General features: G+C 68.7%; 1 protein-coding gene and 2 non-coding genes across 3 annotated transcripts; 2 read left to right on the top strand and 1 right to left on the bottom strand.

The window, feature by feature from the left end:
- CACNB1 (calcium voltage-gated channel auxiliary subunit beta 1) lies at nt 1-13959 on the top strand. Its single transcript, XM_042787506.1, is given in 15 exon segments — nt 1-310; nt 2072-2158; nt 3876-3995; nt 4411-4533; nt 4721-4857; nt 4961-5037; nt 7080-7099; nt 7316-7396; nt 7498-7556; nt 8530-8639; nt 9421-9572; nt 9698-9793; nt 10324-10509; nt 11789-11916; nt 11918-13959. Coding segments are annotated over 15 exon segments (1779 nt in total). The 5' UTR covers nt 1-223; the 3' UTR covers nt 12234-13959.
- A 1571-nt stretch (nt 13960-15530) lies between these two features.
- Nucleotides 15531-15621, bottom strand: TRNAI-UAU. Its single transcript is given in 2 exon segments — nt 15531-15566; nt 15584-15621. It is a non-coding gene; the product is annotated as a tRNA-Ile (tRNA).
- A 3210-nt stretch (nt 15622-18831) lies between these two features.
- TRNAC-GCA lies at nt 18832-18903 on the top strand. Its single transcript has one exon. It is a non-coding gene; the product is annotated as a tRNA-Cys (tRNA).
- Nucleotides 18904-19022: the final 119 nt, after the last annotated feature.

Below are 19022 nucleotides of genomic sequence, written 5' to 3'. Positions count from 1 at the left end.
CGCTGCCGCCGTCCCTACTCCTCCTTCCTCCTCCTCCTCCTCCTCCTCCTCCTCTCGCTCGCTGCACGCCGGGGCCGCCTTCACCGCGGGGGCCAGGCCTGGGCTCCATCGTCATCATCTTGTCCCCTGCTCCCTTGTGTGTCTGTGCGTCTGTCTGTGTCGTGTGTCCCCCCCCCCCCTCACCCCCACCCCACCCCAAAACCCGCCGACCCCGGCGAGCTCCATGGTGCGGGAAGGCGGCATGGCCCGTACCCCTTACAGCTCCACGCAGGACATCCAGATGGACGTCTTCGACAACACCGCCCTCCAGGTGACACCCCCGGGAATTTGGGGGGGGGGGCGGAGGGGGGGTCTGCATGGGTACCAGAGCGCCCACAGCCCCAGGGGGCACGGCGCGGGGGGGGGGGTGGTGGGGAGGGTGAACCCCATCCATTCCCCCCCCCCCCCCATCCCAACCCCTACACCCTATAACAAGGGGTTGATTTCACCCCCCTCAGCACGCAAAGCGGGGTGCCCCCCACCCAAAACCAAACTGCCCCGGGGAGGCACCTCGAATGCAGTCACACACACACCCCCCCCCCAACATTAAGCATCCCAGGGAAGGGGGTGTCCAACTCCGAGGTTTGGGGAGTGCGTGGCAGAGTGTGTGTGTGTGGGGGGGCTCTGTGCTGCTTGCTGTGTCACTGCTCCCCACCCCACCCCCTGGGATTTGCCCACCCGCAGCACCCTGGGGTGGGGGGTGGGGGTGCTGTGCGTACTGGGAAACTTTTAGGAATTGGGAAAACTCTGCTGGGGTGGTCCCCCCCCTTAAAAACACCCCCCCCACCCCCCACTGTGTCCCCTTCAGCCGGGGTGGGGGGGGGGAGAGAAGGGATGTGTCTCCAGCTGGTTCCAATGGGGTGGGGGGCACCGCGGACTGGTGGTGGTCTGTTTGGGTGCTGTGTGTGTGTGTCCCCCCCCGCCCACCCCCATGGGGACAGAGCCCCCTTGCCCACCCCGTGACGGCCCGGGGAGCGTCAACCAGTTGGGGTGACAGTTTGAGGGGGACACACACACAGCGGGGTTGGGGGGGGCGGGGGGGAGGCACAGGCCCTGGGTGCATCCAGCCCCCCCTGGTGCTGGCAGAGTCGGGTGTCTCCCTGGGGTGCGTGTGGGGGGTGTGTGGGGTGCAGCGAACCCCACACCGGCAGCGGAGCCACCGTCCCCACCCTGGGGACCTCCACCGCCGCCCCCCCCAGCCACACGCATCCCCTGCTGGGAGTGGCAGATTGAGGGGGGGGGGGGGGAGGAGGGGGGGCCGGGGGCAAAGGACCTAAAAATACCCAGCGTGGGGACCCCCTGTCCCCTGGCTGGGTGGCAGCTGGGCCCAGCTGTCCCTCTGAGACACCGGGGAGGTGACAACCCTCATGTGTGTCCCCCCCACCTTGCCGAGGGCAACCCCCCCCCCACCAGTATGCTCTGGCAACCCCCCCCCCCCCCTTCCTTGAGGAGGTGCTGCAGGGGGGGGCGCTGGGGCACCCCCATCTCCTCCAGTCCATCCCAGCAGGAGATACTGGAGGAAGTGGGGTCCTGTTGGGGTGCGGGGGTGCGGGGGGGGTGGGTGTTCCAGTTCGTGTGGGTGGGCACAGGGGGTGCACGGGTGAGGGGACGGTGCCCACGCTGCGGGGGGGGGGGTGGGGGGGGTGTGTGTGCACACACGTGTGTGGTTTTCGGGTGCCGGGGTGGGGGGGGGCATGTGGGGTGCGCCCATAGCAGCCGCCTCCTCAGGGTGCTGGTTGGGCTCTGGTTTCACTGGGTGTGTGGGGGGGTGGGTCACAGCATTTGGGGGCTACTGTGAGAAGCTGGGGGTCCCCCAAACCCCTTGAGCCCCCCAGCTCCCTCTCTGGGTGGGTGGGGGGCAACCCCATCCCTTCCCTGCCTCAGTTTCCCTGGGAAGCAGCTGGGCTTGCCTTGCAGGGTGGGAGCAAAGGGAGACGGAGCAGCTCTGGCAGCTGGAGCTGGGGTGGGGGGGGGGCAGAGCTGCCCTTCCCCCCCCCAACTCCCCCCTCCTCTTGCCCCCCCCCCCCCCTAGAGCAAGTACAGCAAGCGCAAGAGCCGCTTCAAGCGCTCGGACGGCAGCACCTCGTCCGACACCACCTCCAACAGCTTCGTCCGGCAGGTGAGTGAGGGGGGGGGCTGGGGGGGTGGTTGTCCCGGGGGAGGGTGTGCGTGTGTATGTCCCCCCCCCCACCCCCCCGAGGGACTGAGGTGGGGGTTCAGGTTTGCAACCACGCCTGGCCTGGTGCGGGGTGCGCAGGTATTGCAGTGGCTCAGCCAGACCCGGCTGTGCCCCCCCCATCTCCTCTCTGCCTTGTGGTGGGTGCTTAGGGGGGGGTTGTGTGTGTGTGTGTCCTCCCCCCATATCGGGAACGTTCTGGGTCCTGTGTGTCCCCCCCCCCCCGCCCCCTCCCAGGCATTCCTTGCCCCTCCTGGGGTGCCAGGCAGCCTGGCATCACCCAGCTGGCACCAAAGCCGCCCTGCCCACCCAGCAAAGCTCCTGCCTTGGCAGCAGCCCCTGCGGGCCCCCCCCCTTGGCCCCCCACCCCCTGCCCGGCCACCAGGCTAAATATACCCGGGGCGGCTGGGAACGTCCCAGGGCTGAAACCTGACCCACGGGTGCCCCAGCCCAGCGCCCGCCCGCCCCACTCGCCCCCGGCCCTGCCACCATGGAGATAGCCGGCAAAGACCACCCTGCCGCCCCGGTGAGCGTGGGTGTGGGTGTGGGTGTGTGGGTGTGGGTGTGTGTGTCCCAAATTTCACAACACCCCCCCCCCCCCCCAGCACCCCAACACCCTCCCGTCCTGGTTTTTGCTGGCTCTGCCCTCGGTGCGGGGTCCCCCTCATCTCCGTGGGGGTTGGAGCGGGTGGGTCCCGGGAGCTGGTGGGACCCGTGGGGTGTGTGGGGTGAGGGTGTCATGCGTGGACCCTGGGTGACACCACTCCCCGCCCCCCCCCCCCAAAAAGCCCCTCCAGTCTCACTATGGGGTTGAGGGGGCTCAGGAAGGGCCAGACCCCCAGCAGCAGCAGGAAGAGATGAGGCAGCTGGTCTCTACCCCATGGATTTTGGGGAGGGGGTCCCCTGGGGGGGCTGCTGCCCCATGGCCAGGGGTAGGGGCCTGTGTGAAGGAGAGTGGTCCCCCACCTCCCTGGTGTTTGAAAAGGATGGGGCAAATTGGGGATGGGGGCTCCCGCGACCCTGGGTGGGGGCTCTGGGGATTATAGAGGGTCTGGGGCGGGGGGGTGGTGTGGTTGGTGCCTTTGCTGTCCCCCACTGCACCCGCTGCCCCGGGGCTGGGGGATCCCATGGGTCTCCCCCCTGCCCCACCCCCCATGCTCTGGCCCCAGGGGCTGGGGGGGGGGGGGGGCGAGCAGGGGGTCTCCGACCCCACCCCAACTCCAGCCTTGTCCTGGGGTGACCCCGAGTCACCCCTACAGCACCCTTCCCCCATTGCCACGGGACCCCTTGGAGACGGGGGGGTGGGCTGGGACAGCGCTGGCCCCACTGGCCTTCCCAGGGGTGGGGGGCAGCTGGGGGGGGGTGATGGGCAGGCATGGAGCCGGGGGGGGGGGTCCCCAGCTCTGACAAGAGCCCCGGGGAGGCCGGCAGCCACGGGACGGGAGCAGGAGCCGGCTCGGTATCACGTTCCACACCGGAGCGGTGGGAACAGCTGCGCCGGCCCTCGGCCCGCCGTAACCCCGCCGGGATTTGGATCCTGGGGAAGGGGAGCGGGGTGGGGGGATGGCTGTGGGGGGCGAGTTCCTCGTTTTGGAGGGTTGGGGTGGGGTGGGGGGGGGGAGGTCGGTGTGGTTTGACCCCCACCCCCCTGCTCTCCCAGGGCTCGGCGGAGTCGTACACCAGCCGCCCCTCGGACTCGGACGTGTCGCTGGAGGAGGACCGGGAGGCGCTGCGCAAGGAGGCCGAGCGCCAGGCCATGGCGCAGCTGGAGAAAGCCAAGGTGGGACGGTTGTGTTCGAGACAACCCCCCCCCCCCCTTCCACCTGCAGATACCCCCCATCACCCACCCGGGAGCACAGGGAACCCCCACCACGCTGCCCTTGCTCTCCATCCCCGGGGCATCCCATCCCTGGAAGCAGTGGCCCCAGGATCACTGGGAAGACTGGGTAGAACTGGGAGCCCGGACTCCTGGGTTCTCGCTTTGGCTGAGCACCCATTGCAGGCCCGGGGTAATTAGCTAATGAGCCCCTCGTTAGCTCCCAGGGCATCCCTGGCCACGGCATCCCCAGCCCACGCTCCGGTGAGCACCGTAGGAGCCCAAGGGGGGACCAGCTCTCGCTGGGTGTGTGTGTGTGGGGGGGGTGTCTCCGCGGTTTGGGGTGGGGGGCAGATGCTGAGCCCTCTCCTGTCGGCAGACGAAACCGGTGGCGTTTGCCGTGCGGACAAACGTCGGCTACAACCCGTCGGCTGGCGACGACATGCCGGTGCAGGGCATGGCCATCTGCTTCGAGCCCAAAGACTTCCTGCACATCAAGGAGGTGGGGACCGGTTTTGGGGAGAGAGGGAGGGAGAGGGGTTGGGGGGGGGTGGGTCTGGGGGTCCCTCTGGGGGGTGGCAGCCCTTGGACACACACACACACACACACACACACACACACATATTTGGGGGGTTTCAGGTGGTTATTTTTTTTTTTTTTTAATTTTTTTTTTTTCCTCCCCGGCGCAGAAGTACAACAACGACTGGTGGATCGGGCGGCTGGTGAAGGAGGGCTGCGAGGTGGGCTTCATCCCCAGCCCCGTCAAGCTGGAGAACATGCGGCTGCTGCAGGAGCAGAAGATGAGGCAGAATCGCCTGAGCTCGAGGTGGGGCTCATCCCTGACCCCCCCCGCCCCGGCTCTCCCACAGCCCCCCGCCCCCAGTTCCACCCTCACCTCCCGCCCCTTTCTCTGCGCTTCTCCCATCCAGCAAATCGGGGGACAACTCCAGCTCCAGCCTGGGTGATGTGGTGACGGGGACCCGCCGGCCCACCCCCCCGGCCAGCGGTAAGAGTGTCCCGGGGCCCCGCAGGGCAGATCCAGCCTCGGCGGGGGGGGATGGGGTGGGGGGGTCCTTCGTTCCCCCTTGGCTGCAGCTCCAGCCCCTCTGTCCCGGGTGCAGGCAGGCGGGTGCACCCCCCTTCCCCTGGGGACCCCTTCTCCCCTGCTTCTCCTCCCTCCCATCCCCACCACTCTCCCGCTTTCCCCAGCCCCCCGCCCACACCCCCCGTCTCCATTTTTCCCTTCTTCCATCGCCATTATCGCTCTTCTTTTTTCCCTCCCCTCTCCCCGGCTCCGGCTGCCCCCCCCGTCCCCAGGTGCCCTGGACATGCCTAGCTTTGCCTTTGACCCCGATGAGTTAGAGGAGGAGGAGGCCATGGAGACCCACCGCTCCCCTAAGAGTAGCGTGAGCAGTGTCACCACCCCCCCCGCCCACACCAAGCGCATCCCCTTCTTTAGGAAGGTAACGGCCCCCACTGACCCCCCCCCCCCCCCCCCCCCCCCCCGCTCGCCTGCTGCACCCTGCCTGCCCTAACACTGCCTGGGAGGGCTGGCGGGGGGCTGCGGGGGCACCCGATGGGTGCTGGGGGCCATGTGCTGCCCAAGCACCCTGCCTGCGTCGCCACGGCGTGTCCCCCCCCGTGCCGCAGCGTGGGCATGAGGGTCTGCGGGGGGATGGGGCGGCGGGGGTGTCCCCCATGACCATGGGGTGGGTCAGTCCGTGGCTGCCTCCCCCCATGACCATGGGATGGGTCAGTCCGTGGCTGCCTCCCCCCATGACCATGGGATGGGTCAGTCCATGGCTGCCTCCCCCCATGACCGTGGGATGGATCAGTCCGTGGCTGCTTCCCCCCACGATCCATGGAATGGGTCAGTCCATGGCTGCCTCCCCCCATGACCGTGGGATGGATCAGTCCGTGGCTGCTTCCCCCCATGATCTATGGAATGGGTCAGTCCATGGCTGTCTGACCCCGTGGGTCATGGGATGGGTCAGTCCATGGATGTGTGTCCCCCCATGGGCCACGGGATGGATCAGTCTGTGACTGATCCTCCCCTCATGATCCATGGGATGGATCAATCCATGGCTGCCTCCCCCTGTGACCCATGGGGTGGATCAGTCCGTGGCTGCCTCCCCCCATGATCTATGAGATGGGTCAGTCCGTGGCTGCCTCCCCCCATGATCTATGGTATGGATCAGTCCGTGGCTGTATTCCCCCATGGGTCATGAGATGGATCAGCCCATGACTGATCCTCCCCCCATGATCTGTGGGATGGGTCGGTCCGTGGCTGCCTGCTCCCTTGACTATGGGATGGATCAGTCTGTGGCTGCCTCCCCCCATGACCATGGGTTGGATCAGTCCATGGCTGCTTCCCCCCATGATCCATGGAATGGGTCAGTCCATGGCTGTCTCCCCCCGTGGGTCATGAGATGGATTAGTCCATGACTGATCCTCCTCCCATGATACATGGGATGGATCAGTCCGTGGCTGCCTCCCCCTATGACCATGGGGTGGATCAGTCCGTGCCCCCCACCTCGTTGCCTGGCCCCCCCCCCAAGTGTGCGCATGGTGTGTGCCAGCACGGCCAGTGTCTCGTCTCCCCCCGCGAATGGGAATGGACCGTTCCTCCCCCCCCAAACTGGGCAGAAGCTGGGGGGGATTCGGGCGCAACCACAGCCCGGGGCGGGGGGGGGGGTCTACAACTGCTTGTGGGGGTGAGCAGGCCTGGGGGGGGGGGGAGGGGCTGAGCCGCCCCCCCCAAAACCCACTCTCCAGTCCCCCGCTTGCACCCCAAATCTAAGAGCAGGGCGATGCTTCACGGGAAACACGCTGATGGAGCAGCCCCCCGGGGGGGGGACACACACACACATCCCCTGGGGCAGCCCCCGGGGCGGGGGGGTAACGTGCACCCCCAGGCCCACCTCCCCCCCCCCCCCAGCCCAGCTCGGTGCCCCCACGCCCGCGGATAACACGCATGCCTTGTTTGTCTTCTCTCGCCCCCCCACCCCTCGCCCCCCCCCCGGCCCCCCGTGGCCTCTCGGGACGTAGCGAAGCAGAAGCAGAAATCGGTGAGTAGCGTCAGGGACCCCCCCGCCCCCCCCCCCCAAGGGAGGACCCCCGTGGGGAGGGGATGGGGTGCCCCCCGCTTGCAGCCCCCCCCCCCTCCCTTTCCATCCCCCAGAGCTGCCCTTGCAGGGCGAAGCTGAGAGTCCCCCCCCGGTGACCTGTCCCGACCCCCCACCCCCCCCAGACCCATTAACACCCCACTTTGCCCCCCCCCCCAGGCCGAGCATGTACCCCCATACGACGTGGTGCCCTCCATGCGGCCCATCATCCTGGTGGGGCCGTCGCTGAAGGGCTATGAGGTGAGGAGTTGGGGGGGTGAGGAAGGGGGGTGGGGGTGGGGGGTGGGGATATGGGAGGGGGGGCGTCAGAGACCCCAACCCCCGTGATCTCCCTCCCCCAGGTCACGGACATGATGCAGAAAGCGCTCTTCGACTTCTTGAAGCATCGCTTCGACGGCAGGTGGGACAGGCGGCTGCGTGGCAGGGGGACCCCTAACACTGCAGGGGTCCCTTCACCCCATAGAGGGACCCATAATCCTATGGGGTCCCCTAAAACCACAGGGGGACCCTTCACCCCATAGAGGGATCCCTAATCCCACGGGGGGACCCCTAACACCACAGGGGTCCCTTCACCCCACAGAGGGACCCCTAATCCCACGGGGAGACCCCTAACACCACAGGGGTCCCTTCACCCCACAGAGGGACCCCTAATCCCACAGGGGGACCCCTAACACCACAGGGGTCCCTTCACCCCATAGAGGGACCCCTAATCCCACAGGGGGACCTCTAACCCTGTGGGGGGGACCCTTAACCCCGTGGAGGGCTGCTAATTCCATGGGGGGACCCTTAATACCATGGGAGGACCTGTAGCCCCATGGGGGACCCCTAACATTACCATGGGGGGACACCTAACCCCATGGAGGACCCCTAACACCACAGTGGGTCCCTTCACCCCATAGAGGGACCCCTTAATCCCACGGGGGGACCCCTAATGCCACGGAGGGACCCCTAATGCCACAGGGGGACCCCTAATCCCATGGGGGGACCTGTAACCCCGCGGAGGACTCCGAATCTCACTGGGGCACCCCTTACACCTCAGGGGGGTGTCTCTAACCATGTAGAGGACCCTTAACCCCATGGAAGGAACCCCTAACCCCCTGGGGGGGGGACCCCTAACCCTGTGGGGGGGACGCTCAGCCCTGTGGTTCTTGCTGGGGGGGGGGGGGGATGTCTCCCTCGAGGAGCAGGACTCCCGTGGGCGCAGCTCCAGGCAGCCCCTGTACACGGGGCGGGAGGAAAGGGGTGGCAGGAAGGTCCCCACGAGGGTGGGGATGTATTTTTTTTTTGGGGGGGGGGTGGGGTGGGGTGGTGGGGTGGTGGTGTTGCACCCGCTGTCATTCGCCCAGCCCCCTCGTGCCCTCTCCGTCCCGCAGGATCTCCATCACGCGCGTGACGGCCGACATCTCCCTGGCCAAGCGCTCGGTCCTGAACAACCCCAGCAAGCACACCATCATCGAGCGCTCCAGCACCCGCTCCAGCCTGGGTAAGGCTGCGCCCCCCCCCAGGCCCACACCCCCCCCCCCCCCGTGCCCTGCAACTCCCAAGCTTCCATCTGTATCAGCCCAGCAGCCTCCTGCCCCCCAACCTGCCCGTCCTGGGGTGCTCATCCCGTGGGGGTGAGGTGTGGGGGTCCTGCGCTCCCCCCAGCCGGTTTGACTCGGTCTCTGTCCCCCCTCCTCCCCTTTTATCTTCTCTCTGCTGTGTTTTTCTTTCCTTTTTCTCCTTTCCTTTGGGTTTCCTCCCCTCCACGCTGCTTCCTTCCTCCCCTGCTCCTGATACAGATGTCTTGGGTACGTAGCTTGGACCCACCGGGACCCCTGGCAGCCCCCTGCCCGGCGGGGGGGGGGCGTTTGGAGGTTGGGGGGGTGGCAGGAGGGGACATGTCCCCTTGGATCCCCATCCTCCCTGCCTGGCTGTGACCAGGCTCTGGGACGTGGCGGGGTCCGGCCACCTGGTCAGAGCCTGAGGGTTGGGGACACCCTGGTCACACAGCCCCGTCCAACCCCCCCACCCCAAGTGTTTTGGCGGGGGGGGGTTTGCTCCTTCTTCACCCAGGAGCCCACTGCCACCTCCCTCCGGCGGTGAGCCCACCCTGTCCCTGGGGCTGAGGGCGACAGCAGAGTGGCCGAGCCCCAGTGCCAGCCCCCTCCTGGCCCTGTCCCCGTCCCGTTCCCTTTGTCACATCTCCCAGCGGTTGTCCCCAAACACACCCCCACCCCCCCGCCCCCCCCGCTGTCCCCCTGACCCTCGCTGTTTCCCTGCAGCCGAGGTCCAGAGCGAGACCGAGCGCATCTTCGAGCTGGCCCGGACGCTGCAACTGGTGGCTTTGGACGCCGACACCATCAACCACCCGGCCCAGCTGGCCAAGACGTCCCTGGCCCCCATCATCGTCTACATCAAAATCACCTCCCCCAAGGTGGGTGCGGGCCCCGGGGTGGGTGGGGGGGCAGCCCTAGACACCCCTGCCACGCCCTCCCCCCCGCCACACTGGGGGGGGCCGGGTCCCTGCGGCCACCCCGGGGCTGCCCTCTCCTGCCCCAGGTGCTGCAGCGGCTGGTGAAGTCCCGGGGCAAGTCGCAGGCGAAGCACCTCAACGTGCAGATGGTGGCATCCGACAAGCTGGCGCAGTGCCCGCCCGTGAGTACGGCCACGCCCTGCCACGCCCTGCCACGCCCTGCCACGCCCCGCCACGCCCCACCCTCTGCCGCTGCCCTGCGGCCATTGGTTCCACCCCCGCAGGGCAGAAGCTCCTCCCACCACCTCATTCTGGTATAGGGCCCCACCCCTTTGTGGAGCAGCAGCTCCGCCCCTCGATGCCACAGTCTCCACCCACCACCCCACTGATGTCAGAGGCTCCGCCTCCAAGGCCAGATGCTCCGCCCACCACCTCTGCTTGGACCACAGGCCCCACCCTGGGTCCAGAAGCTCCGCCCTTTCCTGTGGGCCCTCCCCTTTCCCATTGGCCCTGCCCTTTCCCGTTGGCCCCGCCCCAGCCCATAGGCTCCACCCCAGATCCACAAGCCCCTCCCCATCCGATTGGCCCCTCCTTCTCCCATTGGCCCCACCCTGGTCCATAGTCTCTAACCTGGGTCCCGGAGCCCTGCCCCGCCCTGCCCCGCCCTGCCCCGCCCCACATCCTCCTCCCACCCCCCCCCACCCCCCCCCAGGAGATGTTTGACATCGTGCTGGACGAGAACCAGCTGGAGGAAGCCTGCGAGCACCTGGCCGAGTACCTGGAGGCTTACTGGAAGGCGACGCACCCCCCCAGCAGCAACCCCCCCAACCCGCTGCTGAACCGCACCATGGCCACGGCCGCCCTGGCCGCCAGCCCCGCGCCCGTCTCCAACCTCCAGGTACAGGTGCTCACCTCCCTGCGCAGGAACCTGGGCTTCTGGGGGCGCGGGGGCACCGAGACCACCCCCAGCCCCCCCACGCCCCTCGAGGAGCACGCGCTGTGAGACGGCACTTGGGGACATCGCCCCCCCCCGCCCCCCCCCCCCCCCCCCCCCCCCCCCCCCCGCGCCCTTTGGGGACACCCCTGCGACCGGGGCCGCCCCAGGGAAGTGTAGCCCTCCAGGAGTGGGAATATCCTTAGGGTGGCCCCCATGGGGGACTTGGGGCCCCCCCATGGGTACTGCAGCCCCCCCCCCCCCCCCCCCAGGGGTGGGACCATCCCTGGGATTCTCCCCCCTGCCTTCCCTCGGTTTGGGGCCACCTCTGGGATTGGGGTCACCCTGGGGAGCTGCAGCCCCCCGGGATGGGACCATCCCTGGGATCGCCCCCATTCCCTGCCCCCCCCCCTCTCCGGGGACCTGTTCTCCACCCCAGGTTTGGGGGTCACCCCTGGGATCGGGGCCACCCCTGGGGACCTGCTCCCTGCCTGGGACTGGTGCCAACCCCAGAGTCGGGGTCCCTGTGGGATCTGTGTCCCCTCCAAAGCCTGAGACCCCCTTAGGGATTGGCCCCCCCCCCCAGGAATCTGCCCCCTCCAAGACCCCTTGGGAATTCGGGTCCCCTCTGTGCCTGTTGGGGTGCCAGAGCCCCCGCTCCCACACCTCTCCAAGAGCTCGGGGAGGGGGGGGCCGTGCTGGTGGGTGAGGGTTTGCGGGGTGTCCTAGTGTGGGTGAGGGCCAGCTGGGGGGGGTGCAGAGCCCCATCCCCCCGGGGGGATTCACAGTGCTGAGGCCGGGCCGGGGGTGGGTGGGCGGGGGGGTCCGCAGCACCCACCTGGGGCAGGAGGCAGCGGAGGGGACGTCTGTCCTGTGTTGTCTGTCGGTAATTCTTCCAGCGAGCGGGACGCTGCTGGCACACCAGCCCCCCCACCCCCTATTCCCCGCAGCCCTCCCCACGCTGCTTTTTCCCACTACACCCCCCACCCTGCCGCCCCCCAACCCCATCGCCCCCCTTCCCACCCCCCACCCCTACACCCCCCCCCCAGTGCCGTTTAGCAGCGGGCTGAGACCTGCCGCCGTCGTGTCCCGAGTGAGCGGTGCGGTGCGGGCAGGCCAGGCTGGGCAGGAGCGCATGTGCCCCCCAGCTAACACCCCCCCCCCCCCCTTCACTAACCCCCCCCCATCCCTCTGTCTGTCTGTCCGTCCCTCCTTGCATGGTGTGGTTGCTTCTCCTAACCAGGGTCCGTACCTAGTGCCCGGGGAGCCGCCGCGCGAGGGGGAGCCCGGCCGCCTGCGGCAGGGCCCCGGCGAAGCGGGGGGCCGCGGGCAGGGCCGACCCCCCCCCCCCGCCGCCTGCCCGCCCGGCCCCCCGCAGCCTGTCCCGCCAGGACACCTTCGACTCGGAGACCCCGGGCAGCCGGGATTCGGGCGGCACGGAACCCGGCGATTCCTGCTGCATGGACATCGAGACGGATCCCGGCGAGGAGGAGCCGCCGGGCCCCCCCGGTGCCGGACCCCGGGCCCCCCCCGGCCACCAACACCCCGGTGCCTGGGACGAGGACGAGCCCGGGCGTGAGAGCCAGGGGCTACGGGGCCGAGCCAAGGGCCAGGACCGCTACTGCCCCGACCCCTCCTTGGACCAGAGCGACGCGGAGGGCTGGGGCCAGGACGTTTACATCCGTTAGGGTGAGGGGGTGCAGGCGGGGGACGGACCCCCCCCCCTTTCCTAGCGCTGGGTTTGGGGTGGAGGGAGACCCACCCACCCCACCCCACCCCGCCCTGGTTGCCTTTGTGCCCCCCCAGAGCCCAGCCAGCTGTGCCATGGGGAGCCCCTGCTTTGTCCCGGGGGCTCCCCCTGCCCCACTCTTTGGGGTGTGTGGGTGTGGGGGGGTCTCCCCTCATCCACCCCCCCGACTTCCCACTGCAGCCCCCCCCCCCTCCCCCCCCCCAGCATCTCATGGTGCCTCGGGCCCTCCCCACCCCGCAGGGAGGGCAGGTGACCAAAGGGGACCCAGGGGGCTCTGGCGTGTCCCTTGTCCCCCCCCAGGGTGGGGGGGCTGTGCTCCCCACCTTTGCCTGCTGGCTGCCCCCCCCCCCCGGTGCCCGGGTGTCCCCGCTTCTCCATGGTGCTGTTTGCCACCCGGCTGTGGGGGGGACCCCTGAGCTGGCTGTGGCGGGGGGGGGTCCCTGCCAGCTGCCCCCCATTCCGCCCCCGCCCCAGCCAGTGCCTGCAGCCTGGCACTGCACCCCCACAGGGCTGTGACCCACCCCCCCACCCCAGCAACTCGGGGTATGGAAGGGGGGGGGGTGTCTGCATGTGTGTGTGGTGTGTGCGGGGCTTTGGGGGGCTCCAGCGGTGGAGGGGTCCCCGCTGGCCCCCTGGGGTGCTGCCTGCCTGGGGGGGGGGGGCGCAGTTTGCATGTGTTTGCCTTGGAGGGGCTCTGCCTGAATTGGGGGGGGGTGTGTGTGCAAATCTGAGCCAGTTTGGGGGGGTCTAACCCGTGCTAACAGCTGCCCAGCCCTGGCCTGCCGTGGCAGCACCCAGAGGGTCCCCCCTGCCCCAGGGGGGGCCCCCGTGCTGCCCCCCCTTCACCTGGCACCTCTGGGGTGTACCAGGCAGTGCCAGCCCCCCCCCCCCCCAAAACCCCTCCTGTGCCAACCCCCCCGCCGTGCCTGTCCGCTCTTGCCCCATCCAACTGTGTCTGTCCATCCGTCTGTCTGTGAGCCTGTCTGTCTGCCGTGTCCCCCTGAACCAGGGGGGGGGCTGCCTCCCCCCCACCCCCCCGGGGCGCTGCCTTCTCCTGCACCCGCCCTGGGGTGTCCCTCGCCCCCCCTGCCTCTGTGGGGGTGACCACACCAGGGTGGAGTGGGGGGTACCCCACATCCAGCCCTCACTGTGGGGCTGGGTTTGCCCCACTTATGGGGCAGCCCCTTGACGACTTCCCCCCCCCCCCCCCCCTCCAGGGGGCAATGCTGGGGGTCCCCGGGGTCGCTGCCTTACCCACACCACCAGCCTTGCCAGCCCAGGCCGGGGGGGCTCAGGGGTACCCAGCCACTGCCAAGCCGCCTCTGCCCATCGTGTGCCTCAGTTTCCCCTTTTTTTTGGGGGGGGGGGGGGGGAACAACAACACACAGATGGGACAGGACGGGACTCGGTGTCACTGCCTGCCAAGTGCTTTGAGACCCCCCTGCCCCAGCGCTTGCCCCCCACAGCGGCCAGGGTCCGGGCAGTGGGCCCCCCCCCCCCCCCCACCCCGCCGCAGGCAGAGGGATGTCCCGTATTTATGTCGCTCCACAAATTTTATTTAAAGACCCGACAAAGTGTATTTTATTTATTTATTCTCGTTGGTGTGTGGGGGGACTCGCCCCGCTCGCTTGGTTCTTTGTAATAAACATTTCGGTGAGACCTGCCCCGCGGCCGTGCCTGGTGGGGGTCTGCGGGGGTGGGGGGACACGCAGCCACGGGGGGGGGGGGGGGGGGGGGGGGGCCAGTGCTGAGACCGGACACAACTCAGCTCTGCAGTGACACCCCCCCCCTCCCCCAACATCTCTCCCTGGGGTGGGCCTTCAGCGGGTGCCTGGGGAGGGGGCACTGCTGGGGTTGGAGCTGGGACCTGCCCGGCTCCTGGGAAGGGGCGACGACCCCCCAAAAGCAGGGGTTAGTGGGGCTCCCAGCCGCCCCGCTGCCAGGGTGATGGGCGCCAGCAGCAGCCGGGCTCGGCGCGGCGCTCGGCTGAGTTTCCCGGCGCTCGGCCGGTTCGGGACGCGTTATTTACAGGGAATAAATACAGCGCTGCCAGCTCAGGGCTGCCGGCACCTCCACTCGCTCTTCTCCGGCCAGTACTCGAACGCTTTCCTGCCGAGAGGACGCGGGGACGTCAGTGCCGCCTCGCTCCCTGCCCCACTGCCATCCCCACCCAGGGCAGGACCTGGGTGTCCCCCCCATCCCCTCGGGGTGGGGGGGGGGGGTGTCCCCCCCATACTCACTCTCTCCCGGGCGCTGTGGCCCTGCAGACCAGTCCGGCCTGGCAGGGACAGATCTGGTTGATGCTGAAGGCCAGACCCCCGGGGGGGACGTGGCAGCTCTGGGCCAGCTCCAGCCGCCGCTGGCAGACCCGCTCGCCGTGCCGCCGCGCGCAGCAGCCGGCCGCGCCGCAGTCCTCGTCCCGCTGGCACCGGGAGCCTGGTGGGGTTGGGAAGCGGGGTTAGGGGATCCCCCCCCCCCCCCCCATCTCAACCCTGTACCCCAGGCTGGGGGGGTAGAGCTGGAGGCACAGGGAGCGATGGGGATGGGTGCCCCCCTGCACCCTTTGGCTTGGCGCCGTCGGGGGCGATGCTGGAGGTTGGCGCCCACCCCGTCAGCACCCCCAGGGGCCGGGGGGGTGGGTGGGGGGTTTTCCCCTTGTACCCCTCCACCCCCCCCCCAATCCCACTCACCCTCCTGCCCGTGGGGCACGGGCTGCTGGCACTTCCCGAACATGCAGACGAGACCGTGGGCGCAGTGGGTGTCCCGGCGGCAGTACTGCCCCGCGGGACGCGTGGGCAGGCACAGCCCGAAGTGCTCGTCGCAGAAGTGCCCGTGGGCGCAGGGGGCGGCCGGGCTGCACGCTGTCACCTGCGGGGGGGGGGGGGGGGGGGAGAACGGGGACACGTCACGTCAGGGCACCGGGCACAGCCCCGAGCTCAGGGCGGGACAGAAACAGCATCACGGAGCAAAAACTGTTCACACCTTACAAAGCGGAGCAGGGCCGGGAGGATTTTTTTGGAAGGGGGGGGGGGAAGGCTGGGAGCAGCTCCGCAGCGCTCAGCCAGGTTGGGGCGGCTCATCCCCGTGGGAAACCCCCCCTCCCGCAGTGGCTCCAGGTCTGTTTTGTTTTTTTTTTCTCGGGAAAAGAAAACCCGGCGTGGGAAGGGGGGGGCGTGGGTGTCGCGATGCGTGGAGGGGGGAGTGAGGCGCGGCTGCCGGAGCGCCGTAAAAGTCCTGCTCCAGGTGAGGCTCGAACTCACAACCTCGGCATTGCTCCGCGTACTGCCCTATAAGTACCGCGCGCTGACCGATTGCGCCACTGGAGCGCCCGGCGCCGCCCGCCGCGCCCGCGCCCCCTCCCGGCCCCGCAGCGGCATTGCCACGCCCCTTGCCACGCCCCCTGCCACGCCCCCTGCCACGCCCACACACCCGCCCTTACACCCACCCCTGGCTGCAGACCCTGCACCCACACCGATCCCCACTCTGGCTGCAACCCCAACTGCAAACTCTGCACCCACCCCCGCTGCAAACTCCACACGCAACCCTGCACCCACCCCACCCTGGCTGTAAACCCAGCCTCGGCTGCAAACTCTGCACCCACCCCGGCTGCAAACTACACCCACTCCTGCTCCCACGCCAGCTGGAAACTCTGCACCCACCCCGGCTGCAAACTACACCCACTCCTGCTCCCACGCCAGCTGGAAACTCTACACCCACCCCGGCTGCAAACTACACCCACTCCTGCTCCCACGCCAGCTGCAAACTCTACACCCACCCCGGCTGCAAACTACACCCACTCCTGCTCCCACGCCAGCTGCAAACTCTGCACCCACCCCGGCAGCAAACTACACCCACTCCTGCTCCCACGCCGGCTGCAGACCCTGCTCCCACCCTGGCTGCAGACCCGGCTGTCAATTCTACACCCGCCCGGGCTGTTGGACCCAGCTCCCACCGCAGCTGCAAATTCTGCTCCCAGCCTGGCTGCAAGCGCAGCTCCCCGCATCTATTCCCACTCCGGTTGCTGCAACGCCGGCTGCAAATTCCGCAGCCGCCCCTGCGCCCACCCTGGCTGTTCAGACCCAGCTCCCACCCCAGCTGCAAATTCTACACGCACCCCTGCACCCACCCCAGCTCCCACCTCGGCTGCAAACCCTGCACCCACCCTGGCTGCAAGCCGGGCTTCAATTTCTACACCCACTCCGGCTGCAAACACGGCTCCCACACCAGCTGCCAATTCTACGCCCACCCGTGCGCCCACCCTGCTGCAGCTGCACCCCTTCCTCCTCATCCCCAGGAACCCCACGCCTTGGGGGGGCGGGGGGTGCACCCACCACCACTCACCTCCTCCAGGTTGTCCCCAGGGCCGGCGCTTCTGCCCAGCGCGGCTTCTTCGGGCAGGTGCTGGGGCAAGGAGTACATCCAGGCCCAGAGGGAGCCCGAGGCAGCGGGCAGGAGCGAGGCGACGAGGCAGAGGATGGCTGGGTACATCGGCATGGTGCTGCTGGGTGCCACTGGGGTGCTCGGACCCGGGGGCGCCGGGTTTATGTAGCCCACGGCCTATCTTGGCCCCCCCCCCCCCCGCTGCTAAAACTGTTTGCCCACCTAATGGGGAAGGAGGAGGCAATCAGGGGTTAAGGGATTAACATAATTGCCAGCCTTCCCCTGGCTGGGGGCAACAGCCCCAAAGTAAACAGCCCCCTCGGCGCAGTCTGGCTCCAGTCGGCTCCAGCTCCAACCTGGGGTGCAGCCCCAGGGGGGTGCCCTGGGTCCCCCACCAGCTCCATGGGGTCCCCCCCACAGCTGGGGGTGACGGTGGGTGCCAGCACCCTGCCAGGCACCAAGCGGCTCCGTGCAGCAGCGGGCTTCGGTCCTGGGGTTTGTCCCCCCCCCCTCTTTAGGTGGGGCGGTGGGACGCGGGGTGACACCCACTAATGCAGCGGGCTCCAGGGGTTGTGTGTGTGTCCCCCTTTTTGTGGGACGCAGGGGACAGCGGGGACAAGGGAGAGGTGGAAGGAGAGAGCGGGGGGTAAATGCTGTGACCCCTCCGGAAGGGCAGCAGCGGGCACATGGATGGCATCAGGCCTGTGTTTTGTGTCTTGTGTCGTTCCCCCCCCCCCCCGTCCCCTGCCCCACTGCATGTCCCCCCCATCTGCCTCCCCCCACCCCCCCCGTGCACAGTCTCCTGCGGGTGACGGGCTTTGCACCTTCCCTAACGGGCTTTGCAAACGAGGTGTTTGCGTGTCCTGGCCCTTATCTCCCCGGGGCTGGCACCGGCGCTGGGCAAACACGCGAATGGTCCCCCCTGAGCGGATCCCCCAGACAATGCCACCGCCGTGTCCCCAAACACACCGGGCCGGGGGGGGGGGGGCTCAGCCAGGGCCACCCCGCACTCCCCACAACCCCTCCAATACACTTCGCAGCGGGGAAAAAAACGCCCCAGGACTGGTTCCCAGTTGCCGGACTGTGGCACTGGGGGGCTGTGGCTACGCTCCGGGTGGGTTTTGTCCCCAGGGGCAGCCAGGGCAGGACGGGGGCTGGTGGCTCACTGGGAGTGGGGTTCAGTGGGGTCTCCCCTCCTTTGGGCTCCAGGGACTTGTCCTTGGGCGGGGATCACCCTCCCTTGGGGTTTCCCTCACAGAGACCCCGCTGCCCTGGGAGATTCCCCCTGCCTCCGTGCCTCAGTTTCCCCGTCTGTACGAAGGAAGGCGGTGAGGCCGATGGGTGACACCGGGGAAGGTGACACCGCTCAGCGAGGGGACACCCCGGACCGGTGGCTTGAAAAAACACCGTGGCTGCTTACTCCTGGGTGACCCCAAACCTCTTTCCTCCCCGTGGGCCCAGTGGTGCCAGTGCCCAGGGTGGGTTGCGGACCAGGATTGCCCGGATTTGGCCCCACACGCTGCCCCCCCCCACACCCCCACCTCCACATTTGCACAGCAGCTTAGGGAGCAAATATTGACCTCGCTCCACGGGGGCAATCGCGCCTGCTCCCCCCATCCGTCTCCCACTGGGCGCTCGCCCCGACGCTCCTGTCTCCGGCTAATCCTCCCCAGCGCCACGGAGACCCCACAGAGCAGCTCTGCTCCCCCAAACCCCCGGGGGCTTCCCCCCGAGCCCCAGCAGCTCGGGGGGGGGGGTTGGGGGGCGTGGGGTGGGGGAGGAATGCACACACACACACACACACACCCCCCCAGCCCTCCAAGCGCTGCGGTGGGCCGCACCGCCTGGGCTTGCTTGGCGAAAAAAACCCGGGTTTGGCTCCGACCCCCCTCTTCGCAGGTGGGGTTTTGGGGTTCACGGGGCCGTGTGTCCATTCCCCACCCCCCCCTCCACACACACGCCGTGACCGTGGAAGATCTGGGATGGGTGCGGGGGCCGGATCCTGCTTTTGCCCCCCACGCAGGCGCGGGGGGGGGGGGGAGAGGGGGGGGGTTCACGCCGTGCGTGTGCAGGGGTGTGCGTGGGCGCACACGGGTGTGCGTGGGGGGGGGGGTTGCACGGGTGGGGGTGCAGTACTGCCACAGCCACCACAGCGCGGGGGTATAGCTCAGTGGTAGAGCATTTGACTGCAGATCAAGAGGTCCCCGGTTCAAATCCGGGTGCCCCCTCTTTTATTTTTAAATTTTCCGGGCGGGGGGAGCGTGACCCCTTTTTTCCCCCACCCCTTTTATCCGCTCCACAGCCCCCGCGGCTGCGAGAGGAGGTCGCATCCTGCTCCCCGTCGTTT

Source organism: Tyto alba, unplaced genomic scaffold (assembly GCF_018691265.1).
Source record: "Tyto alba isolate M040663 unplaced genomic scaffold, T.alba_DEE_v4.0 Super-Scaffold_12, whole genome shotgun sequence".
Taxonomy (NCBI): Eukaryota; Metazoa; Chordata; class Aves; order Strigiformes; family Tytonidae; genus Tyto; species Tyto alba.
Note: the sequence above shows the minus strand (reverse complement) of the source record. Positions and strands in the feature narration are given on the sequence as shown.